The 25178-nt window shown below is 51.3% G+C and overlaps 1 protein-coding gene, 1 long non-coding RNA gene and 1 pseudogene across 2 annotated transcripts in view; 2 read left to right on the top strand and 1 right to left on the bottom strand.

Annotated features, from left to right (window-relative positions):
- PLB1 (phospholipase B1) overlaps positions 1-25178 on the bottom strand; it is a 121696-nt gene that overhangs the window by 32036 nt on the left and 64482 nt on the right. The window contains exons 22-42 of the mRNA XM_045549311.1: positions 24683-24791; positions 23497-23548; positions 22066-22146; positions 20348-20413; positions 20042-20142; positions 17392-17473; positions 14650-14754; positions 14421-14516; positions 14127-14198; positions 12989-13027; positions 12408-12468; positions 11460-11518; positions 10447-10520; positions 6182-6225; positions 5491-5599; positions 4092-4143; positions 3634-3714; positions 2993-3058; positions 2042-2142; positions 954-1035; positions 174-278 (exon numbers count right to left, since the gene is read on the bottom strand). Coding sequence (XP_045405267.1) covers positions 174-278; positions 954-1035; positions 2042-2142; positions 2993-3058; positions 3634-3714; positions 4092-4143; positions 5491-5599; positions 6182-6225; positions 10447-10520; positions 11460-11518; positions 12408-12468; positions 12989-13027; positions 14127-14198; positions 14421-14516; positions 14650-14754; positions 17392-17473; positions 20042-20142; positions 20348-20413; positions 22066-22146; positions 23497-23548; positions 24683-24791 — 1637 coding nt within the window. The remainder of the gene's footprint in view (positions 1-173; positions 279-953; positions 1036-2041; positions 2143-2992; positions 3059-3633; positions 3715-4091; positions 4144-5490; positions 5600-6181; positions 6226-10446; positions 10521-11459; positions 11519-12407; positions 12469-12988; positions 13028-14126; positions 14199-14420; positions 14517-14649; positions 14755-17391; positions 17474-20041; positions 20143-20347; positions 20414-22065; positions 22147-23496; positions 23549-24682; positions 24792-25178) is intronic.
- The window catches only part of LOC123636755, a 39205-nt gene that overhangs the window by 7629 nt on the left and 6398 nt on the right, over positions 1-25178 (top strand). Inside the window, exon 2 of the long non-coding RNA XR_006734655.1 lies at positions 3349-3448. This is a non-coding gene — a long non-coding RNA (uncharacterized LOC123636755). The remainder of the gene's footprint in view (positions 1-3348; positions 3449-25178) is intronic.
- LOC123637510 lies at positions 6819-6974 on the top strand (annotated as a pseudogene).

Here is a 25178-nt window from a genome sequence, read left to right as displayed (position 1 = left end):
CAGCTCGGGCATTCAAGGAGGCTGCACTCACCAAAACAGTGTCCGGAGAGCTCTGTCTTCCCGTTTTATTCACATGTGGAAGCACGTGGCATTTCTGCCTTGAGCTTCCTCCTCTAAGGCCCCACGACAGGCTCTCCCCTCCAGCAGCCCACGGGCGAGGGTAGAGGACGTACCGCCAGGACGGGGAGCAGGACGTCGTGGAGGAAGGGCTGCAGCACCACAGAGAAGTCCTCCCGCGTGTCGTAGCGGCCCGACTCCACCAGCTCACGCGTGCTGCTCTGAGGACACACACGGGGACTGTCAGCACAGACCCTGGGTGGGCTGCGTGCCCAGTGGGGCAAGGGCAGGGATGGTGGGCAGTGTCCCAGCCCCCATATCCCCTGGACACGGGGCCACCTCAGCTCTTCCCTGGAGAACACAAACACACCTGATGACAAATCCTTTTCCAAAGAATTGAGAAACAGGTTGAGCCACCTTTTTGTTTTGGTTTTAAGTGGATTGCAATCTCTGGGGGCTAGACAGGAAGTCCCACAAGGAATAAAAACCTGGGGAGAGTCCCCAGAGGCCCCCAGCCTCCAGACCTGCAAATTCCCCTCTGTGGCCTGCCTTTGGAGGCAGACGGGAATGTGGGGGTCAGGGTAAGGGGCAAGGTAAGGCAAGGAGGTCTCACGGGGCATCCAGGGCGACTGGCCAGGAGCTGGGGTGAAGCCCCCCAGGGTAGCTCAGGAACAAGGCCTTTGCTACCTGGATCCCACTGGGATGCCTCCAACCAGGGCACCTGAGGCCCCTCAGCCAGGTGGGGCAGAGGAAGGGACCCAGGGTGGGTGATGTCTCCCCACAAGCCCTGAATAGCTCTTCCTTCCCTGTGTACCCGCTCAGCGCGGTTTTGGGCCATGTGTACTAGGGCGAACTGGGGGGGAGAGGACACAGAATGGTGCCCTTCTGGGTCTCACCTTGTAGGCTCTGCTGAAGGCCTCCAACCTGGCCAGCTCTTGGGAGTTCTCCCGCGGGGTCAGAAGGCAGTTACACAAAAGGCTGCACAAAGAGAGGGAGGCAGCGGCACCTAGAGCCGAAGCTCTGGCCAGGGGCTGGTCCTGGCTGCCTGGGGGGGTGGGGGGGGGAAGGAGCAGCTCCCCCTTGAGCCCTGGTTTGGGAGCACATGTGCCCTGACATGGGTACTGGGGAAAGTCCCAGGGGAGGGACCTGGTGTGAGTGAGACCCTCTTTTATTAACACAGACAGGCACTGGTCGGCAGGCGCTGGCCTGCAACAGGCTACGCTGAGCAGATGAATTCAGGCAGTGAAAGTTCAACGTCCAGTTAAAAAATAATATGAAATTCACCCTCTGGTATTGGAGCTGGTATTTTGGGGCCTCTGATGCTCACACCCTCGGAGCCCTCCTCCATTCACACTAGTACCCTACTGTGTTCCCTGTTATCGTGAGTTATTTCACAGCCATAAAATGCACTTACTGTTAAAAGAGAGATTATCTCTAAAGCACTTTAAACAGTGCCTGGTACACAGTAAGTTCTGTAAGATTTGTTAAATAAACAGGTGCATGTTTAAGGTATAAATAATAAAACACATATCCATGTATCTATCACTCAGTTTTAGAAACCAAATATTCCCAGTTTGCAGTTACTTATGTCCCTCCCAATTCTCTTCTTCCCCATAAAGGTAACTGAACCCTGTGTCTCCTCTCCTTGCTTTCTGGTGCAGTCTGGCCAAATGTGTGTATAACCCCATACGTGGCCCCTGCTCACTGTCCAGGCTACCAGCCTCATCCCAGCCTCAACCTCTCCCCTTCGTGGCTTCCCTGAGTCACAGAAGATCCTGCCTGGCACCTTGAGGTCACATGAGGCAGAGTCACAGGGGGAGTCACAGCTCCAACCTCCCAGAAGGGCATGGTTCTGGCTCAAGTCCTCCTTTACAGACTTGGACACACCAAGTCACCCAGACCCTGGGGAGTCACTGCTGCACATGGGCCAGACCAGGAGGCGAGGCGAGGGCATCCAGTCTGGGGCAAGCCGGAACCAGCCTACCTGGCCTGCTGCACTGGGCATCTGTCTGGGTTTCCCAGGAACACCTGACGGATGACACTGGGGTCCACGAAGTCCACGAGGTTGACCAGGGCTCTGGGCACCTAAGGGCAAGGCTGCAGATGAGAGAGGGACTCCAGGGGCTTCTTCCTCAGGCTGCCTTAGGGCCCCGAGAAGTGGGTACTGGCCAGAGGGCCCCTTTAGAGCCCCAGCTCAGTCAGTCCTGAGTTGAGTTCTGGGCAGGAGTCTGCACAGAGCTACCGTGTGGGGCCCTGCAGGCCGCGCATCACACAACCCCACTGGGTGCCACCCACACGGGCTGCAGTGGGAAAGGCACCTCCTGGAGTGGGACAGTTAATGCTAAGAGGTCAGCTCTATTAAGCCATCATTTGGTGAGCCCAAATACATTAGCTATAAATTTGGTGAGAAGGTAACCTGCTTCTCAGTCCATTAGCCCTTGACCGGTTCCTTCCAGAACACTCTGACCGATCTCTGCTGAGCAGGTGTGGGGACTCAGCCACGCCACAGAGCACTGGTGGTCAGTGTGCGCCCTCCCGGGCAGCAGTGCAGCTTGTCCTCACCAGGGATGGTGGTGGTGGCAGTTGGACACATTGCTGGGTGCAGGACCAGACAGAGGTTTGCTCTTGACACACCCTGTGGCTCACAATGCAGCTGGCGGTCACCTGGCTGTCGCCACCAAGGAATGTCCCAGGTAGTGGAGGGGGTACACTTAGACAATAAACTGCCTTCTCTTCTTCAAACCTGAGATCCTTCTGGGCTGATTCCGAATGGAATGAGGCTTCCCTGGGGGTAGAGCCCAACCTTTGGAAAGGGAAAGAGCCCTATCCTTGGCTCTCTCCTTGAGGAGAGGGGGAACTTCCACCATTCTCTCCCCCACCCACCTTCACCCTCACCACGTTTGAGCTGTTACCAGCTGTGGGAGCCCCCACCCACCTCTCTATGTAGGATGTCCAAGGCATTGCGGAGATGGTCAAAAAAGTTGGCTGCAGAATACAGATTCTGGAAGGAGACAGGAGGGAAAGAGAAGAGCAACTGGTTAGGGTGAGAGGGCACTAGGGCAGTTATAGGCGTCCCTTCTGGCTCTGACCCCAAGGACTCGTTCTCCCTCTGGCCTCCACCTGTGACCAGTTCATCATGTCAGAATCTGAGAGGGACAGTTGACTATTGCTGTTGTCAAAGGTGGGCCAGACAGAAGAAGGGAACCTTCATCCAGAGCTTTAGTTCAGGAGCAGAGAGTGGAGAGCCCTCCTTCCAGCTGCTTGGTGTCTACAATTTCTTCTCTTTCACAGTTCTCAGGAGTCGTAAGACAGTAGAGGCACCATATATCTGCCACCTGCTACCTTACCACCTGCGACGTGGAAATGGTGCCAAGGACCTGAGGGTAGTGGGGTAAGATGTGCGTGCGTGTGAGAGTTGTGCGCGTATGTGTGTAGACATAGGTGCACTTGGATAATCCTGGGGTTGGTTCTAGGAACTGTTCTCAGAGAGGATCTTCCTGTTCTCAGGAAGAGGCCCATTGTTCCGGACCAGTCAAAGTCAGGAACAATGAGCAGGCCAGGACCCACCCCCATTACCGAATCTGTACAGAAGTCACATAAATCACTGGCTCCAATCAGCACGGTGATGACCTTCCAGTCTTCATAAAAATTTACTCTCTACGTGGAGAGAAGAAAATGCTTGATAATTTCCAACAAACACATGAAAACATCATGGCTCTAGGGAATCCATTCAACCCTCTAGGACTTCCTCGCCCACTTGAAATAACAGAATCTCAGAGCTGAAGGAATTTTGGAGGTTTATTTACAGACCACAGAATCTTTGCATTAGGAGGGACTCGCAAAGTCACTATGGCCAGCAACAAACCTCTCCCCATTGACATCATATCCTCCAGAGGACCTCTGACAGGGGGCTGCCCTACCACTGCTTGAATGCCTCTAACGACAGGGGGCTCACTGCTTTTCATCATGGACCATTCCATTTGGGACTTTAGTGGGTCAGAAAGTGTTTAGAAGTAACCGTCAGTCTGACTCACCTGGTCATCTTTCATCTTCTGCACCACAGTTTGGACTTGGCTCATAAGATCCCTGAGAAAAAGAAAAAACCAGTCTGTTGAGCAGTAGCGTCCATAGTTTTCCCCCTAAAGGGCCTGAACTGGAGGCTTCTATGGCATCATACCCACTGCATGAGCTGGCAGAGACCCTGAGGCTCAGAGAACAGAAGCTACTTGCCTCTTCTGGAGAGTTATTATAACAAATAATCATTCAAAAAGCCAATCGTGTGTCTGTCCTAAGGCTATAGTTGAAGGTAACTGCCAGCTATATCTGTTGCTTGTGGTCTCCTTCCAGGACTCCACATACAAAAGGTCTTTTAGGGTTCCAGGGTAAGAAACCATTCATCTCTTTTGGAAGACTAGTCTAGATCCTGAAATTAGACTTGAAATTAACATGAAATTTAACACACTTCCTCTTTTTGCCCTGGCTGCCAGGAAACTGAGGGTTTGATGCTCAAACATAATAACCATGAAATTGTTTGTATTGATGCAGTTGTTTCCTCTTTGTTTCCCCCAATGGCTGTGATTTTTCTGTTATATACCTGTTATTTATGTTATTTTTGGTAAATTTATCTAGATGCTTTCCGAAAGAGGTAGGGAATAAATATATTCTCTGCACATGCCTGGGTTTATAATGCATGGCAGGAATAGATGTCAGGCACCTGAGCTCCCCACTCGTTCGGGCCCCTGTTATAAGCCCAGGTCAGATAGATCCACAGCACAATGCTCTCATAGGACATGGTGGTGGGGCCATCTGTCCCAAGCTGTTTCTATTACCAGGAAGAGTCTTCCCAGGCTGAGTGAGCAGGTCTGGGGGCCATACCCATCATCCAGAAGGGTGTGGCCTGAACAAGAAGATGACAGTGTGACAGAAGCTCAGGTGATGGCTGCGTGGAGTAAGGAGACCATCCCAGGACCCTGGGCTCCCCCCTTCCCTCTCCTGTTAGTGCCATAACGGGGCCAGGGAGAGGACACGACTTGCTGCAGAGTCCTCTAAAGCCAGAAACTTGCCTGTCCATTTGGTCCCTCCCTGATTTTGGGAGGGAGTTGCTACTTGTGAGGTTCTTGGGAGGGTGGATCTCTCTAGCACGGTTGTGCTGTGGTACGTTTTAAGAATTGGATAAAGTTAGTCGGTTAGTCCAATTATTAGATCATGCTGCACTTGTAAGCAAGGCCAGGAGTTGAACCTGTAGGGGCATCACATCTTTCCAAGGCCGCAGCCTCTCTAGCCTCCCTGTGATGACCTTAGTCACAAGAGCGGCAGGGAGGAGGGGTGGCCTGCGTCTCTCACACCATTGCTCCAAATGGATAAGGTCCCCTTTGCACATAGAGATCAGTTTTGTGATCTTAATGGGGGGCCTATGTGTCTCCCACCGCATACTCTGCCTTCGCTCCGGGAACAGCTTGATTGAAGAATGCATTCGTGTCATTGGCATCGCCCGTGCCCACTGCGTAGCCTGTGAGGTTTCTGTTAAACTCTCGAAGGATATCTGGAAGAGGAGGGGGTGAACAGGACACAGAGAGCTCAGGACAGAAGTCCAGGATGTCTTCTCTGGTACTGTGGGTCTAAGGTCCCCAGAGTGGGCTGTGTTATTGTCCTCAAGCTTCCCGGGGAGGGGCAGGGAGACAGTGTGTGTGCCCGACAGAAGGTGGGGCCTCTCTGAGTTGAAATGACTTGTTGACAGGGTGAGCCAAAGCAATAAAAGCCTTTTACTTGCATGTAAAAAATTGTATATTTTTTATGTAACCAACAGTGCAGTGAAGGGTTACTGTCTAATTTATCTCAGCACTCCCTGGGCCAACTGGAAGCACCTGAGGCTCAGAATGTTTGGTAACTTGCTCTGGGTCACCTGACCAGCACACAGAAGGGCCAGGGCTTGAACCAGGCCTCCAGGCTCCAAGTCCAGTATTTATTCCATCCCCTTTGGGTGTCTGTCCACAGCCTGCCCCCTCCTACTTCAACAGAGGTCCGTAGGGAGGTGACATTTGCTCCTTAGCTGGGAGGCCCTCTCAGGAGGCCTGGGGGTCAAATGGAACAAGTAGACAGACTCAAGTCCCTGGTGGCTACTCACTAGGTAAGGTGGTCACGTTCTCCAGGGAGCCGTCCCCTCCTGAACTGTAGGGAGTGAGCAAGCATAGAGTGAGAGAGATGCATTGAATTAATACACAAGCTTTACAAAAGAGCAGCCCCCACCTTTCTCAGTGCCTGGCAGCACCTTCTTGGTGTGCCAGACCCGTCTCTTTGTGTTTGAGGAATCCTGAGAAAATTTTGAATTCCCCAACAGATTGGTTTCCCTCAAATCCAGCATTCGAAGTCAAGAGAACTGTTTTCTTTTCTTCATCGGATCAAGAGGGAGAACACTTAGCTGAGTATACGCCATGCGCCCAGCCATGGACTAGATTCTCTATATTAGTTATATCTCAACAAGCCCATGACATTGATGTGACTATCTCTGCTTTACAGAGTAAGAAACTGAGGTACACAGAGGTTAATTAACTTGCTAAAGGTAACTAAAACCCAGTTTGAGCTGGAAACCTTTAGAAAACAGATAAGATCTCTGTTCAGCGGGCAAAGTCTGATGGAATGTTCTGCTAGGGGTGGCCTCACACTGCCTTGCAATGCCCCATCTAATTTTCATCTAATCTAACCTCAAGGCACACACTCCAAAGATTTTGTTTCCTTTCATGAATTTAAATGGAGTACAACATATGGCTTTCTCGGCCTCCTGGCTAAGATCATGTGTAGTATCTGTTCCTATCAGTTTAAATTGAGCACGACATAGAGGAAGGAAGAAGTATTTCTATTTAACAAAATCTGATGTTTACATATATAGTATTTACTGTTATTTTGCTTCTGTACCTCTCTCCTCAATCCCAGATTATTCCAGGCCAACAGATTTTAAGAACGCAGCCTTAGCATCCAGTCCCCCAGTGGAGACTTCTAAAGGACAGGCCATGAATCAGTGCTAGTTGTTCTTTGTTCATGGAATGCTTGGAATGCAGTTGACAGCTCCCTGCCAGCGTGGGCCAGGGCTTGAGTCAGAGACTCAGCAAGCAGCTCAGGTGGGGGAGAGGAAGCAGCTGGAGCGAGTCCTGCCCCACTTCCCATCACATGTCTGAACCTAACCTGCCCAGGGGTTGGGCATTTGTTTGAGCTTTTGGTTCTCAACCAACTCTGCACAAAGCTGCTGCTTTAGCTGCTTCCTCATCCTTCTTTCTCTGGACTAACGGCACGAATCAGAACATTTTACATTTGGAAGGAAACTATAAATGTGTACCTCTCCTCCAATCACTGGGTTCTAACTCTGCCTCCTTTTCTCCTTCAATAAAAATATAAACATAAACACAGAGACATACGTAAACACACACATCAAGTGCTTTCTATTGTCATTTCTTGTTTAAAGGCATCTTTGTTTTAAAACAGGTATAGTGGCTGATCAAGATGAATAAGTTATGAAAATGTCTCCCTAACTTCATTTTAGAGTGAAAATTTCTAGGAGAAAAAAGGGGATTATACAAATACGAAAAGAGCAAAAATATTTAAACCTTCATTTTTAAAATCAGAACTATGTGAAACATGAAACAGATCCACATGAAACAGGTAGTCTATGTCAGATCCTTCAGATGAGTATAACTTGTATAACACCATGAGCTCAACGGCTGAGCTTTATCTGTTTAACCTGCAGTGTACAGAAAAATGGAGTAGATGCTCAATAACATTTGTTGAAGGAGTTTCAATAATGTGACATTAAACTCCTAATTAATAAAACAGAGAAATACATTTTTTGACAAGTAAATTTTATTTTGGTCCTTTGAATGATCCCAAACAAGCAAATATTTCAATGGAAGGAAAGGCAATGCTCCAAAGACCCAGGGCCTGCCACATTGTTTAGCTCGCTAAAGCTGGAAACTGGCACTAGTATTGTCTCACCAGTCAAGAGACCTTGGAATATTCACAGCCAAACCTCTTCTGCAGGTCCTGCTCTCAGCCAACCACCCCCTGAGAATTCTGGATCCACTTTTCCCTAACTCCGCAAGGTGCGCCCTTTCCACTTTGTTTCTTTGGGGAAAGAGGCTCAAATTACATATATATTTTTTTGAGAGAGAGTTTCACTCTGTTGCCCTGGGTAGATGCAGTGTTGTCATCGTAGCTCACAGCAACCTCAAACTCCTGGGCTCAAGCGATCCTCCTGCCTCAGCCTCCCCAGTAGCTGGGACTACAGGCGCACATCACCACTAATTTTTCTATTTTTAGTAGAGACGGGGGTCTCAATCTTGCTCAGGCTGGTCTAGAACTCTTGGCCTCAGGCAATCCTCCAATCTCGGCCTCCCAGAGTGCTAGGATTACAGGTGTGAGCCACTGCACTGGCTTGTGTTCTTACTAATTGCCTAGTTTTTCTAATCTAGAAGACTTAATGACTTTAGAAAATTGCTTTTCTCAGATGAGACTACTACATGGACATTTCCCAAGGAATGTTAACAGGTATTATGAACAAAGAAAGTTCTGGAATTAAGGAAAACACTGGATTAAACAGATAAAATTTAAACAGATTTCTTCATTGCAGGGTTTCTCAGAGCCTTTAATATGCTAATATGCAAGTGACTTTCCCAGAGGAAGGATCCAGTAAGTAATGCTTCCCAAAAAATACGAAGGATTTTCCCTTCTTCAGGAACCTATCTGACATTAATGTTCCATGGAACATACTTTGAGAAAACACTAATCTATATATTCTACCAAGTGTCAAACTATCTGTGACCTACAGCTTCCAGCTTTAACATTTTGGGCAGATGGTGAAACATTTAGGCTAGATTAAGGCTTTAAAGTGACTGCAGCCACTGAACCTGAGGCCTTGGCATTAGGACTGGAAGATTCAGACATCAGGCCTTAACGGACTTCCCTTGTAGGAAGAAACAGAACAAGGGCTGAATTTTCCCGTTGCTGCAGAGAGAAGCTTTTAGCATAAGATTGCCTGTTTGTATCTGAGTAACAGGAACCGCTAGCTGAACTGTGGTAAAGTTAGGCAGATCACCTCACTTCCCCAGCTTGCTCCACCAGGTACAGCTTATCTGTCACCTGTTGTGTGGTTTGTCCACTTTATTTTTCGACACTATGGTGTGAGCTCGCCAAGGACACGTGGAAACGTGGGGATCTCGGGTCGGGAAGGCATTTGCTCAGCTCTCAGGATGGGGGCGATGTCCTCATGCTAAGGATGCCCTGGGTCCTCGTTGTGGGTGGCTACAGGCTGAGTGATGATGGCACCTGGACTCTCCTCAGGTCTGGCCAGAGAGCTGTCACAGTCCTGGCCACCCCTACTCTGCTCCCTCTCACCTTCTTAGGGCAGATCCTTCAAGTGAATTCACCCTGAGGAGGAGGGAGGTGGCAAAGGTGTTCTCCTGGTGCCCAACCGCTCATTAGCGCTCTGCCCTCTCGAGGCCACCTTTGTTCTAGTCGTTTTCCCAGGTAACAAATTCTGAGCTACTCACCAGTTACTGTGAAGCCTCCATAAACACACACTTTATTAGGAAAGAAACTTGAGAACACCCACACGCCACTGCTCGCCTGACACAGCCCGGGTTTTCCACTTCTGCATCGGGGATGCACTTTCCCCCCTTAATTCTTGTCTAACTGCTAATCTTTCAACACAGATGGGCACCACCTTCTCTGGGAAGCTTCCCGTCGCTGGCGGCAGGGTTGGGTACTCCTCTTCCATACTCCCGTAGTACTCAGGTATTTCTGTTTTTACACAGCACTTGCCCGTTGAGCATATGCTTTGCTGTCTCTCCCTCACCCACCCCCTCAACTCCTCGCACCGTGCCAGCGCATAGGAGGGGCTTGGGGACGCCTGTTGATTGTGACTTTTGTCTCAGTCATGTCTTCCTAAAGTGTGCGTTGGGTTTTGGAGGTTTTCTGTGCAGATGTGTATGTACACGTAAAGGCAGAGGTGCGAGCACAGGACGACATGAATAAATGCACACGACAGTAAACAGACGTGGGGGCATCTACACGTGCACACACACACACGCAGACAAGTGAAGAGTCAGGGATTTGGTGCTTTTCACGTGCATGTCATGTTGGATTTGCTGACACAGGAGTTCGATAAGAACCCTTGTTTACTTTCTCTGCACAATTAAAAAAAAGATTATCAACAGTAAAATATCCTTTTGACCCACCAAATGTTCACATTTTACAGAAACATATAAGTTTTCCTTCCGAAAGTCCCTTCCAGACCAAGTCTTTGATCTTTGCAATTTATGCATTTACAGAAGACAACCCTCCCTTCTCCCCACACCCAATCTCTGGGGGTGAACCCTGGGGAAGGTCAAAGATTAACATTACCTAAACGACAGTCCCCGATACTGTGTGGTGACATCGAGGAGGTCGCCTGGTTTCGATCCAATTCCATTGCCAGCCTTAGAAAACATAGCAAAGCGCACAGGAAAATCAGCAAGTCAGAGAAAAAGGAGGCTGTGAACATGCAGGGCTTTCAACGAGCTGGTTCCCAATGCACTCGCGTGGCAGGAGCACAGCCCCACAGCGGGGAGCCAGGAGCCCTGGGCTCTCTGTCTTCGAGGCTCCTTCCCAGCTGTGTGCCTTGCCCCGCCTCCTCCCTGAGCTAAGAACTTGCCCAGCTCATCTCACAGGGGTGTTTTGGGGAGGAAATCAGATCAAAGCTGCAAAAACCGCTTTGACAACTCTCAAGTGCTTTACAAAAGTGAGAGAGTGTTAATAGCCTCCCCGGCATTATCCTCCTGAGTTCTTAATAAGCTCACTGACTCGAGCAACTGCAGTGGACAGATTTCTCATAAATTTCACATTTCTCTTCTTTCCCTCCGGCGCATTCTGTAAGGTATTCTCAAGGACTTAGAAGTGCTGCTGGGAAGTGGTGATCTGGGATAGTAAAACAGCCCTGATTCTCGGAAGTTAGGAGCAGAGCCTTAGCCACAACCAAGGTGTCTTTGCTGCTTTCCATGCAGAGGCAAAGAGGAGACAGAGGCGAGGGTCCAAGCTGAGCATAGCGCAAAACCCGAATGGAAAAGAGCACCCACACAGGCAGGTTTAGAGGAATTTTGAGGCAAAATGACATATTTTTATGTATGTTAAAAATTGTTGGGTGTTTAACCCCCCCCGCCATCTGAGACAATTCAATTCACTCCTGAAAAAGATTTCTCCTGGACACCTGATTGAGAAGGTGGCTGCAAAATCAAATCATTGCCATGCTCTTGGATGGACAGAGCCAGGAGAGGGGGCAAGATAATGCAGAGGACAGCAGTGCAGGCCTGTTAGGAGGACTGGGACCTGGAACTGGCCCAGCCACACCCCCAACCCACCCAGGGACCAAGCGTCCTTACGGTCAGAGAATCCCCCAGAGCAGCCACAACTTGGATATCTGCAGGTCTCAGGGCGTGCACTGGAAAGACAAGTGGACACACTTGAGTCTGGAGGAGGGAAGGTGCAGTCAGTCTAGTGCTTCTTGCTTCAAAGCAAGAGCAGAAGCACAATCTGCATGTGCATTTGGGCCATTCAGGACTGGGCGTGCATAGTGTCATGGAGACACAGGTTAGATGAAGACACTTTCCCCATAGGAGACACAATAAATTAATCCTAGACCTACAGGGGGAGAGAGGTGCAGAGAGGGAGGGAGGGGGAGAGAGAAAGTGGAGAGACAGAAGGAAGGAAGGAAGGGAGAGCAGAGTAGGAGGCCACCACATTAGTGCCAGTGGTCACATGAGATGCCAGCCATGCCTGAACGCAAACCAGATGGGCACCAGACCCCCTGAGGTGAGGTGTAGGGTGTGAGGTGCAGCACATTTACAGCTGAGTTCTGAATTTCCACCAAGCATCTGATGAATAATCATGGCAGGCCTTTCCCTCCTTCCAGGTCTCTTCTGAAGAGCCCAGGGAACCTACCAGGCCCTGCTACAGGCTTCAGAGCCTGGGGCCACACGGATGACCCCCCGAGCTAGCTCCCTCTTGGGCCTCTCTGGCCCAGCCCCCAGCTCTGAGCTTCTCCATGCCACAGGGCTGGGCCACCCAAGGGGTGAGCTCGCGTGGCTCTTCTGCTTGTGCTCCGTCTGAGAGGCTGAAGCAGGAGGGCACAGCTCCTGGCCCCAGACACATTGGTGTCCACTGGGCATGATGTCACCACAGGCCAGAGCAAGGCAATGCAGGGACTCATCCTAGCAAGCACTGGTCAATACTGCCACTTAGCCAGTGCATGAAAACTCTCATCAGTGAACCCACCATGTGTAAGTCCTTGGGGAAGGGCCCTGGGTCCTGGTGTGTCATAAGGGGCTTACCTGAGGTGGGGGTCGAGGCAGAAGGGGCCCTGTCCCTGCACAGCAGCAGAGTCCCATGACCCTGTGGGCACAGAATGACTTCCAGAATCTCAGTGTTGAAAGGGACCAGAGAGGCTCTCTGACTCACCCAGAGAGCTCTAAACATACAGATTCCTGGGTCCTACTCCTCACGAGGGGCCTCTAAAGGGCCTGTGATGAGGTTCCCTAGGTGATCTGGAACATCAGCCAGGTTGGGATCTGCTAACCTAGTTCAGACCCCCGTCAGCCAGTGCAAGAATCGGGGCATCAACACAAGGACTCCGGCCCCCACCACCCCTGGCTCTGCACGAGCTGTATGGAGGATGGTCATCCTCACTGACATCCTGAGCAAGCTGGGATGTGACTGGCTGGATGCCCCCCCAGCTGTCATCAGTGGCGTGAACTCTGCCCTCCCTCTGTCTGCAGGTGTGGGCCGGTGGGTGGTCTTCATGCCCATCCAGAACTCCTGCCCACTTTCCCACTCCGCCCTGTTGGGCCAGTCCCAGCTCAGGGACTGCCCACCGCATTGCCTGGCAAGCCAAAAGGAAGCAAAAAGCAGGTACCTGCACGCTGTTCTTGTAGGTGCTCAGAAACGGCCAGACCTGATGGGTGGGGGAGGAACGATGAGCAACAGCAGCAAGTTCAGCAACTGCCCTGCCTGCCAACCCTTGATAAGCCCGTGCCTGGCACAAACACCTCCAGCCGCCCTGCTCTTTGCTCCCGAGCCCAGCCTCTCCCTGCCAGGCTGATGCCCACCAGGATGGAGGTGGGCCGGGGGGGGGCGCTTCTCTGCAACCTGACCCACACCAGAATGTGCATAAACCCTTCAGTAGCTCCAGGAATGTGCATGCCTGCCCTTCCTGCTCCCACCCTGCTAGCTGGGATGGCCATGTGGCCTCCCTTTCTCCACCCAGCACCCCTCAACACTCACCTCTTTTTGCTGGTAAAAGCCCAGTCTCCACTCCCCAGGACCCCTCACCACCCCGCACCTGCCCCACCGTGCAGCAGCCTGGGCCCCTTCCTGCCCAGGTCAGGAAAGTCAGCTGCTTTGGGACCCGCCTCACATCAGCCCGGCACAGTGGGTCCCAGCCTCTGCCCAGGACCCTTCAGAGGGATTTACAAGGCGAGGATGACAGCTGCAGAGCTCTAAGAACCTTCCTGACAACTTTCATGAAAATGGGGGCTTGTTCTGCGTGTCCTTCCTTGTTCACATCTGCTCTGCTAGCTCCAGCTGCCAACTTTCCGCCCCCACCCCCAGCCCAGCCAGACAGCATTCCAGGTCTCGGTTCCTCGCTCTGCCCACGTGCTTACAGAGGCAGTGGCTACACGAAGACAGGATCCTTCTGTCTCAACTGCGCTTGAAGTTCTCCCCTGCCCCACCCCTCGGCATGAGAGTTGGATGTGCCATGTGCCTCATGCCTGCCTGGAAGGCTGTGTCCAGCCCGGACTTGTGCTAGGGCTCCTAGCCGTGCAGAGACCAAGGAGCATTCCAGGGCCGCTGGGGGTCATTGTCCCTCTTAGCCCAACCACATAGGGCATTTGGGGCAGTTAGCCTGGAGTGTAAAATGGGGTGGGCAGGTGGACACAGCTGGAGGTGGGGTGAGGGCCTAGAATGCGATGAACTGAGAAGGTTGACGGGAGCCGGGACCTGGAGAAGTGGCTTCAGTCGGAGGCATTGGAAGGACATGGTTTTTACTCTACCTGGCTCGGACACATGATAGTGATCTCATTTTCAAAATTATGCTGTGTTGTCTTCTGGCCAACAGGTTCCAGCTAAACCAAGAAGCAGGAAGATGGGGAGTGAGAAAGAGGCAGCCACCAGGATGGACAGCTCGGGTCGGGGTGGGCATGGGGGACAGAGGAAACAGGACTTTTCATCATTGCTGTGCAGGAATCACACAGCCTGAGTGATGGGCCTCTGAGGTCCTCCAAAGGCTTCCTGGAATCTTTTTCTTATCAGAGGGCGGGTGAGTTTTCCTGCCTCAGCCATCTTACCATATTTCTCCAGAGGGCAGAGGCTGCACGGGCATGAGCCTTGCTGCTGAAATGGAAACAGTCAGGAGCGAAGAAAGAGCTGTCAGGCAATCCCTCCTGGTTATCAGGCGAGAGAGAGACAGAGAGAGAGAGAGAGAGAGAGATAGTTATAGAGACATTGGATGACATAAATGAAACAGCCACACACTATCTGAGGATTCGGTTTGTCTACAATGCTTGCTTTCTTTACCGAGGTCTTTGGCATGTCCACTTTTTCGAAGAATGGCTGCACAACCACTGTAAAATCTTCCCTCGTGTCGTAGCGTCCACTCTCAACCAGCTGGTGAGTCCCCTCCTGCAGGAGGAGAAGGGGACAGGGGTCAGGTGGTCCTCTCTGCATCCACTTGGTCCTTGGCAGGTCTCTTTCTCCAACACAGAATTAAACAGAACTTGACTGTGGAATAAAATTGACCTTCAGCAAAGTCTCAGCTGATGCTAAACCAGCTAGTTCCTTTTGAGATCAACCCAAGCTCTGCTGCAAATGCATATACTTGACCTAGGCTGTGAAACAGGGAAGGTAAGAAAAAAAACCTAAGTCTGTCACAGCTTGACCCGCTTTTAAAGCTATTGTGATTAAAGATTTGAGGGTGGCATTATTTGATTAAATGACATTTTGGATAATCCTAATAATTTATTTCTATCCTACATTTGTCCAGAAAGATCAAAGATGAATCAACAATATTTAACGTGTGTTTATACTGCTTGTGCATGCTGTGTGTGTGCTTCTTCGAGACTCTCAGACCTGTTTAGGAGAGTAACAGGGCTGTAACCATCACAGCTTCTGCTTGGGGTCACTTCTAGGAAACCAGTCACCCCAGTTCTGGCTCCTACTCCGGCCGGACTCTGCCATTCCACTGCTCACCAGGGTTCTATGTTTGGGGCTAGGACTCCGGCTGCAGAGGGCAGTCAGGCTTAGGTACCCAGGAATGTAATGTGTTCACTTCAGAAAACCCCATGAACTGTCTTTTCCTGGGGTCATCCAGGAGGAGAGCCCTATTTAGGGACCCCTCATGTCTGACCTCCCAGGCCAGTCTCTGCCTTGATTAAGGCATGAGGGAAGGAAAGCAGGTGGCTTCTCACAAGGGGGGTGGAGGGTGCGATCCTGGGAACTAGCTGTGTGGCTTTCAGCAAGCTGCTTCCCTCTCTGAGCCTCTGTTTCCTCATCAGTAAAGAGAGGATGTTGGGGTCCTGGACCATCTCTTAAGCCCCTTCTCATGCTCCTGGTTGCTCCGGGATCAGCCATGATGGCTGAAAGAGGAACCATACACCTTTGGACAGTGGAAACAAATAGTGTGTAGAGTCCCTGGCACATGATAAGCACTAAGAAAATGACCATGGTTATTAGCAGTAATGATCATCTCCCGGGAGAGTGATGAGAACCACAGCGTTTGCTGGAAGTAGGGAGTGAGCCGATTCTTAGAGGGCATGATGGCCTACGTGGCTGACGTGTGAGCGTCTCCAGAGCAGGACGTTGGGGTCTCAGTGGTGACTAGGGTGAGAGCTGGGAACAGCTGTCCTACCTGCCGAGGCCGGGGGACAATGTTGGTGGGTACCGCTCCTCTTTGGCTGCTCAGCATCTGAAACTACTTGTATGTCTGAAGACCCCCCACTGCGTGAAGAGCAGCCTGCTGCCCACTGCGGAGGCTGAAAGAGATGAACGCTTGCCTTCCCAACATTCCTGCAGCCAGGGCATGGGCGTGGGGCTGAGGCATCACCAATCACTGTCTGTCTCTGGGACAGCAAAGCACCCAGTTTGCTAGGAGCAGCAGCTGTGTTCAGTTCCTAGATGGTGGAGTCCACAATGTCTTCACTAGACTACATCTGTGACCTGATTTTCATTCTCAAGGCTTGGTCCCTAGAATCCTTTGAGTCTGTCATTCCTGGTGGCTTGGCCTCTGACCCCAGCTCTCTAAGCTCTGCCAGAGATTCTGCTTAAATAGTAAATCTGCTTAAATTAATAGAAACTGCATAAGCTTTTGTTGCTTACACCTAAGAACCTTAACTGAAGCAGGGCTGCTCTCGTGGCCATAACCTCAGCTGCCTTCCCTCCCCTGCTGTGGGCCGTGGCCTTCCTCCCAGAGTCGGGGGCCTGCGCACGGCAGGAGGAATACAGGTGGGCAGTCCCCCAGAGGGCTGCATACTGGTGACAGGATGATAAAGGTTTATCTCTTTGAGCCCCTGATTCACCCAAAGGAGTCTGCAGGGAAGTGGTTCTACTTCAAGGAATCCACAGACACCTTGAAGGATGAATCAAGTCTGGAAGCTGTTTGCAGCCTACTCTGGAAGGCAGCCTACCATTGTCCTCTTTGTGTGATTGGACAATTGTTTTGGGGGAAACTCATCATGGGCAAGGGAGTCAGCTGTTCTGGTCAAAGATTTGGTGGAGAAAGAACAAAAATGAACAATCCACAAGATGGAGACCATCCGCCGACTTTCCTTCTCCTTGTGCTAACAGCATCTGTTCCCATAGGAGGAGAGGGCAGGGGGTGCATGTCGTTTCACTGAGTCCTCCAGACCCTCCGGGGAGGCAGGTGTCTCAGCCTCTGTTTCCTTGGAAGCTCAGAGAAGTTTCATCACCTACTTGTCTAAGGTCATACAGCTAGTGAGCAGAGTCAGGTCTGGATCTGGACAGATCCACTCTGAAACATCTTTCCACGATACACATCTGTCCTGGACAACTGGAAACATCTGTTTCCATGTAAAGCCCAGGAAGGGAAATTCAGCAGTGTGTTCAGTTACTCTGTAGCTTAATTCAACTACACTGAAGCACAGCCCCTAACCCCCTCAGGGTGTCTTTAAATCAGCAAACTAGTCACTAGTCATCGCCCACCCAGCCAGGGTCAAAATTACCTAAGCACTGATTCATTCTCTAAACAGAGCCACCACACCTCACCGCCGTTCCGTGCAGTCTCAGAGCCCCTTCCTGGCTTACCTGATACTTCCTATTCACTTCGATGAGAGAGGCAAGTTCTGTTGAGTTATCACCAAACTTCAGGACACAGGGACACAGAGACCTGCAGACCAAAGAGATGTCCCCACCCCACCAAGATCACCATCCTGAATAAGTGATGCAGAAACCTTGGCTGGGGACTCAGTGTACTTCTTTTAACTTGGAGGCATCTGACCTCTGTGCTAAGGAAGGGTCTGGCTGGCTAACCTGTTGACTGTACCTTTCCCAGGCCTGGATTTGCTCTTTAGGATGAAATAGTTACTTCTTCTGACATCTGCAGATGCGACTTTTATGGAGCTGAGTCACCTTATGGCTGTCTGAGTGTTGCGCAGATGAGGCACACCCGATTCCAAATAATAGTGGCAACAATAATTGCTAATGTACATTGAATGTTACTGTACCAAGTACTGGTAAGAATTTTATCGGTATTAACATGTTTAATCCTCCCAGCCATTTTAGAAGTTGTATTATCATTATCTCCATTGTATAGATGAGAAAACTGAGGCTCAGAGTGGTTGAGTGACTTTCTCAAGGTCACAGTGTTGCTGAGTGTGAGGAACCAGGACTTAAGCTCAAATCTGTCTGGCTCTGAACCTGAGCTCTTAATCTCTACTGAGCTGCTTCTGTCCAGTCTGCAGCTCCGGCCTGGCTGGATATCTGGCAAATCTGGGCTTTTGGGCCAGGGGATGAGGTAACAACAGTGTGGATGGCTTAGCGTAGACTCAGCAGCACCAAGGCAAGCACGGCCACTCAGGTGGAACAGCAAAGAGGCGGCAGTGCAAGGTGACCCCGAGTCCATCCAACCCTGACACTCAGTGACTTGGCCATTCCAGATCTGCAAATGACCTGGCAAATGGCTACTCTGAACCTTTAGTTTTAACGATCTAAAAAGCCCCGCAGTGACGGGTAGCAAGAGCCTGTGAGCTGCTCTGAAATAAACACACTGAACCCCCTGTGTGGCCCAGCCGCTAGAGAAAGTGGGAGCCCGGGGATGAGTCAGCAGCTGACAACAGCACGCCTGACGCCAGCTGTGCTAATAGGCACGTGTCACCCAGCGGCCATCCTGTCTCTGCTCGCAGCCTTCTCCAGGGGACCTGTGCAGCCTGGGCCCCTAGGTATGGTTTGGCATGGATCTTTAGGGGAGCAGCCACGGTACCCCTTAATTTCCAAGAGCAAGTCTGGCCCTTGTGAATTATTCATTCAGTCATTCAGCAAACACCAGTGAGCCCCTCTGCTGTCCTAGCAGTGACTCAGACAGAGTTCACAGGCTGCGGGGCAGGGAGGGAGGCACGTGAATGCCATGAGATGTGCTCAGGGCCGTGGTGGGGGAGGGGCGGGAGTGGGGAAGCTCAGACACCGGCCAGAGGAGGCCTTGCAGGCCTTGCAGGAGGAATGCCCGGGAAATGCTCATGCTTTGGTTAGAAGAGCATCTCATTCCTGAGGGCCATAGAGACGTGCAATATGGGTTGGCTCTCCCTTATCTGAAATGCTCAGGACCAGAACTGCCTCAGATTTCCGATTTGGGAATGTTTGCATTACCCTATGGGCATCAGGCAGGCCTTTTTGACATTTTCAATAATATCTTTACGGCACTCACGCTAGCCTAGGCAACAGGGCGAGACTCTGTCTCAAAAAAAAAAAAAAAAAATCTTTATACCACAGCACAGAGAATAAGCAAAACACCAACCAACCAACCAACCAAACCACACAGTGAGTAATGTATGTAGGTCTAGGCCCCATGTGGGGAACCAGCGGTTGGCGTGTCCAGCCTGCACTGGCGCCATCTTGTTACCCTTTGCCGGCGTGTGTGGAGAGAGACCAGACCATGGCTGAAGCGGGCTGGGAGGGCTTTTTCCCCTTGGGGATGCTGAATAACTGTGTGTTGTGTATCTCTGCTTTTGACTGCGATCCATCACATGAGGTCAGTGTGGAATTTTCCACTTGTGGCATTGTACTGGCACTTAAGAAGTTTCAAATTTGGGGGAATTTTGGATTTCAGATTTTCAGATTAGGGATGCTCAACCTGTGCTAGAGAGAAAAGGCATTTGTGTTTGGCTCTGGAGGCTGAGGGATGAAGACATCCTCTCAGTGTCCTTCCCAGGAACAGGGCTCTCTGTTTTCTGGGAAAGGCTGTTCTCTGGACTGTGGATTGTGATTTGACCACCTCCTCCTCTAGCAAGTGGCAGTGGCCCTGTATCTGTGAATGCCCAGCCTGGAGCACCCACGCCAACCAGAGCCACTCCCTGTCCTGGAGATGGGCCTCCAGGAGGGGTTGGTGAAGCTCTGGACACTCTTGGAAGTTGGTCTTAGCAGAGCCTGAGCGCTCCCTGAGCCTTTTCCACATAGCCTGAGTCCATTCCTAACCCTCTACTCTCTCCTCCTGGAGGGCCAGAGGGTGCCTAGTGCCTGGTGGCTGCCGTGGCAACAGAGGCAGAGGTGGGTTCCACGTGCACAGCTGAGGCCTATGCGGGGGTCAGAAAACCCTGGGATGTTCCCCCATTGGACCTTTTCAGGTTAGAAAATGGTGGGGAGCGGGTGTCTCAGCACTCCTCACGTTTCTGCCATTAGGTTTTCTAACGAATCTGCTAAGAGTCACACAGCCCTGTGGAGAGCAGTGGAATTGTCATCTGACCTGAGGATCAGCCTCGGGCAGTAGACTTTGGTCTCCTGGTACAGCTCCCGCAGGGTGGTGATCTGGAGCACCTTCACCAGATTCACGAACGCCCGAGGAACCTGCAGAACGGCAAAGGCAGTCACTGAGAGGCTGAGGCTGGGCAGCTGCAGCCTCTTACTTGGGTCTGGGGCCCCCTCCTCCTGCTGGAGCGTCAGACCTAGGGACTTCTGTCTGCCCTACCCACTCCCTTCACCCCCTCTGCTCCCCATGGACACCTCTGCACGCAGGCGGCTGCCCAGAGGCCGGGCGGCCCAGCCTCCGTACCTCAGCATGAAGAATGTCCAGAGCCTTCCCGATGTTGTCAGTGAAGTTCTGGGGGGAATACTGGACCTGCAGGAAGAGGAAGTGTCTCTTGAGCACCATTTGTCTCCCATCTCTCTACAGACTAGGGATACTTTCTCTCTTGGGTCCCCACCCTCCTGTACGTCAGTCAGAGGGGACAACGCTGAAATGCAGGGTTTGTATTTGGGCGCCCCAGCCTCGACACCAGCCCCATGGCGCTGGGACTCGTCATGACTGTGACCCTCCGGGAAATGCCCTCTCTTTTGCGTGGAGCTATGGAAAGCTCTGGATCTACTTCACAGCAACTAGAGGTAGAGCCTCAGCTTAGGCACATCCATCCCTGGGCCCCTCTAAAATAGGGGTGTTGGAGCGGATGACGCTAAGAGCTCCTGCAGCCCGAGCAGTCTCTGGTCCTGTGGCCGCATCTCCTCTGCTTGGAGCCTCACGTGTCTGGGGAGCCACAGCCCAAACAAACCACTTCAGGAGACTACGGGAAGGGAGGCGGGTCTTGTGGAACAACCCCACTCCAAGCCCACACACATTTCAACTTATTTCTCCTGACCTTGATATTTATGATTTTTAAGATATTTTTTAAAGCAGTACAACTCTTTTTCTGACTAAAATCTAACGGACAGCCCTGCTCTACACAACCTGGCAAAGCTGTGCCCCCAGGGGGAACAGGGGAGGGGCCTCCCACCTTCTCCCCCCCCCCGCCCCCGCATCCCCCCCGTGGGTCCATCAGATCACAGCTTGACACCTCTGACTCCTGGCAACTTTAGTGCCACGAAAGTGGGCTGTGAGGGGTCTGGGGGACAGGGTTGCCCCCAGGCCGATGCTCACAGACTATGCGAGATCACCACTTCCCAAACACTACTGTACCGGTTCCCTTTCTGCCTGACAAACCCACTCATCTTCAAAAGTCCCAGGTCGAAAGCTGCCTGCTCGGTGTAAACCTCCCAACAACCCCGTCCTCCATGCACACCGAGTTCCCACGGCAACTTTGATTTCAGACCTCTCTTCCGTGTGCATCGCTAGAACCACATCATGATGGCTTCCTTGTGTCGTGATGAATTGTCTCTGTCTCCCTCCCCTGGCAGTATAAGTTCCTTGAGGACAGAGCCTGTGTTTCATCTGCCACCACTTAGCTCCTAGCAGAGCACCTGGCGTAGGTGCAGGTGGGAGAATAGTCAGTGCAGCCTGTGGGGTTTCTTTCGGCCCAGAGGCTGGGGTTCCAGAAAGAAATGCAGCAACCATAGAGAGGCAGCCTTGATCTTGGGTTTCCCATCAGCCCAGAACAACTTGGCTCTGACCCTCCCTAAGTGCCATTGTGGGAAATCAGCTTTCCCACACGCGGGACAGCACACAGGTGGACATGGCAAGGCCACTGAGGCCTGGAGAAAGGGGCTAACCTGTGACTACCTTGAAGAGAGGCAAGATTCTTCTAGGTCATTGGAATGATATCTTGGTTTCTAGAATGATATGATCAGGCTACCTTGACAGGAAACTTAATCAGGATCAATCTTGTAACCAATCCTGCTTGTCCAGTTGAACCTCTTCCCGGGGTTGGACGCCCTCTTGGTCTCGGGGTTAACCCCAGGCTGGACCCGAGTCCAGCAGCTGCTCTGCTCCAGGAGCAGGCCACTGGGCCACGGAAATCCTCCTCTGGGGCCGAGTCCTGGATGAAGGGCCCGGAGACCTACCGGGTCATCGCAGAAATCACAGAGGTCATTGCCGCCTATAAACAGGGTTATTATCTTCCAGTCCTCCTCAAAATGTATCCTCTGAAACGAATAGGAAACAAACAAGTAAGCGCCTTGTCCCAGAGTCAAGTCCAGGAAAATACAAAGTGCTGAACACTAGAGAGGATGGGTCTCGCACAGTAGGGCGTTTAGTGGACTTTCCTATTTTCTGTTCTTTGGTTTTGGGGTCCTGAGGTCACAGGTCCTACATGGTTCATTTACTCTAGGTAGAATCACACGGCACAAAAGTCACAGCTCCCAGCTGTCCCGCTGGGAGTGGCTGCAGACGTCCTCGGAGCTTCGTTCCTCCATCTCTGGCACAGCAAGGAAGTAGGGGGACCTGGGGGGGAGGTTCTGGCCATGGAAAGGAACGTTTGTTCTACGATCTCCAGAAGCCCTGAATTCTAACTTTGCCTTCAGGGAGAAAGGACCGTCTTTCACAAAGAGGGAGCTCTCTTCAGATCATTTACACAGTTAAGGCTCCCCGAGAACAAAGCAACCTGGAGGGGCCGTTAGAGCAAGGTGGCCGCTCTCAGCACGTGCTCTGAAAAGATTGTGCCACCTTTGGGATCTGTCTCCTCCAAGAGGGACGTGGAGAAGTATTACTATGTGAAGTCACAGGGCTGGATGGAAGGTGGGCAGCCACACACACTCCACAAACTGCGGCCCCAGGACAGCTGTGGCCCTCACAGCCTCCTACATTGTCCCAGGCCTACATAGCTTTGCTTCTCTGACCGATGCTTCCAAAAGAGGGTGGGAAGAGAAAGATGAAGACAAAATCCAGGGAAGTTTGACATTACGGGCAGAAATATCCCGAAAACCTCCTGATAATAGACTTTGAGGTACATTAAATATTATATACAACATAGCTAATCCCAATCCTCCTCTTTAATTATTTTATCCACCTGGGAAGAGCTTCAAAAAAATCTGAATTGACAACCTTGCTTTCGCTTGAGGAAGGGCCTCCTGTCATCTTTCAGAACCCAGGTCAAACGTCTCCTCCCCTGCGTAGGGGCCTCCCCTTCCTCTGCACCCACAGAGCCCTCCTGATGTGGCTCATGTCAACTGTTTTATAATTTTGATTTGTCATGTTGGTCTCCGCTTGTCAGCTCCTTGAGGACAGGACGGTGCTCTGCTGTGTTCTCCGGTGCACCTCCAGCCCAGCCCAGGGCTGACTCATGACAAACGTTTAATTGGAGTAGCTGACTGCGTGGCTGAACAAATGAATGGGCTCTGTCTTTCAATAGGAGCTGTGTCTCAGGCTTCAGATGTATCTGCTGGAAGCCCAGCCTGGCTCCCATCCCCCTCACCCCAGAGCCGACCTTCTGTGTCCACAGATTTCTCCTGCCCACTTCCCATTCCAGGGGGTCCCAGCCAGACCTCCAGACTCACCGTGTCATTCTTCATCAGGTCCACCAGCCTCCTGGCCTGGGCAGGTAAGTCCCTGTTGGCACACGCGGGAGGAAGTGGTGTGAGAGACAGGGCTTGGAGGAGAACCGAGCAGAGAGAGCCGTAACCAAACATCTAGCAGGGGAGGGTGCAGGTTCGCCTCCTGCAGGAAAACCGACTGAAGGCCACAGAGCCCCTTCCTCATCCAGGCTCCACCGGGGGTCGGGGTGGTGACTGTGCTTGGAAAGGCTAGAGCACTGCACATATGAGGGGGTGACTCTTAGTGTGACTAGTTTCTGATTGGCATACTTGATGACCTACTTTTCTTTCTCTTCCAATCCAGGCTTGTTCTGGGCAAACAGAAGGTCTGCACATGAGTATTTCATGTCATATACAGCTCAGCAGGTGCCCATTTTGACAGGTGCCATGACTTTAGCATTCTCACCCTCAAGGTGACATGGTCAAGTCAGACAGACCTGGGTTGGACATTTACTTGCCTCTTACGATGGGAAGGTGACTTAAATTCTCAGTTTTAAAAGACTGCAAAATGGAGATAAATCCACCTATCTTAGAGGGTCATCGGGAACAGTGGATGAGGTGGGCAAAGCAGACCCTGGAGGCAAAGGCTACTACTGGTGCCAGGCAGCCTGGGTTTGAATCCTGCTTCCACCACAGACAGCTCTGAGACCTTGGCAGAGCACCTTACCTTGCAAGCCTCAGTTTCCCTCTGTAACATGGGGACGACAAACATGCCTTCTTCACAGAGTTGCCGGGGGAGTTAAATGAGATGCCATATAAAGAACTTTAGAACAGTGCTTGGCACGTGGCAAGCATCCATTGAATTAATTCTACCATCATCAAAAAGTCCCTGGCCCTGTGCCTAGCAGGAAGCATTAGTTGTCATCCTCTTCCCCTCTTAACTATTAGCCTAACTAACCTGATCCTGGTCATGGTACACTAGGTATTGGGTAACCTGGATGCAGAGAAGGATTGGGGATAAACTAGCAGATTTCTGTGTCTGACAGTAAGGGACACCCCTAAGAGAGTCTCATCCAGCCTTTGACCTTTAGACCCCCTTCATTGACCAAGCCCCCCAACCTTCAGCTATAAGCCCCAGTCTAGGCCCAAGCACCCGGCCTAGGTCCCCATAGGACCTGTGCTGTCCATTCCCCTCGGCAGCCCTGCTCACTTAGCTCTGTTTCCTGCCACAGCCTGGTTTAAGAAGGCTCCAACACTGTCTTCTTTCCCAGTGCCAACAGAGAAGCCCTTCAGGGAAGGGTTGAATTCCCGGAGGATGTCTGGAAATACAAGGAAAAGACATGCATAGTAACCGCCTCAAAGCAATCTTCAAGTTCCTTTGACAAGCACCAGTGGGTGCTGGGGGCAAAGCAGAGTCCCCACCCCACGGCCCTTACTATTACCCATATGGTTCACCCAGCACAGAAAGAGAACGGTCAGCAAGCTGACACTTGGTCATAGGACAGCACACAGTAGGTGCTTGCTCAATTATTGTTGATGAGTGTGAATCTCAGTTGGTGCTTTCCTTGTGCAATTTTTTTTCTAAATGCTTGATAACTTGCATACCATAAAACTTTCCAATTTAAAGTATACAGTTATAACTTTTAGTATATTCATACACTTATGCAACCATCACTATAATCAACATTAAAACAAACCCAAAAAGA

This window comes from Lemur catta, chromosome 4 (assembly GCF_020740605.2).
Source record: "Lemur catta isolate mLemCat1 chromosome 4, mLemCat1.pri, whole genome shotgun sequence".
NCBI classification, from domain to species: Eukaryota; Metazoa; Chordata; class Mammalia; order Primates; family Lemuridae; genus Lemur; species Lemur catta.
This window is presented reverse-complemented; position numbering and strand designations above follow the sequence as displayed.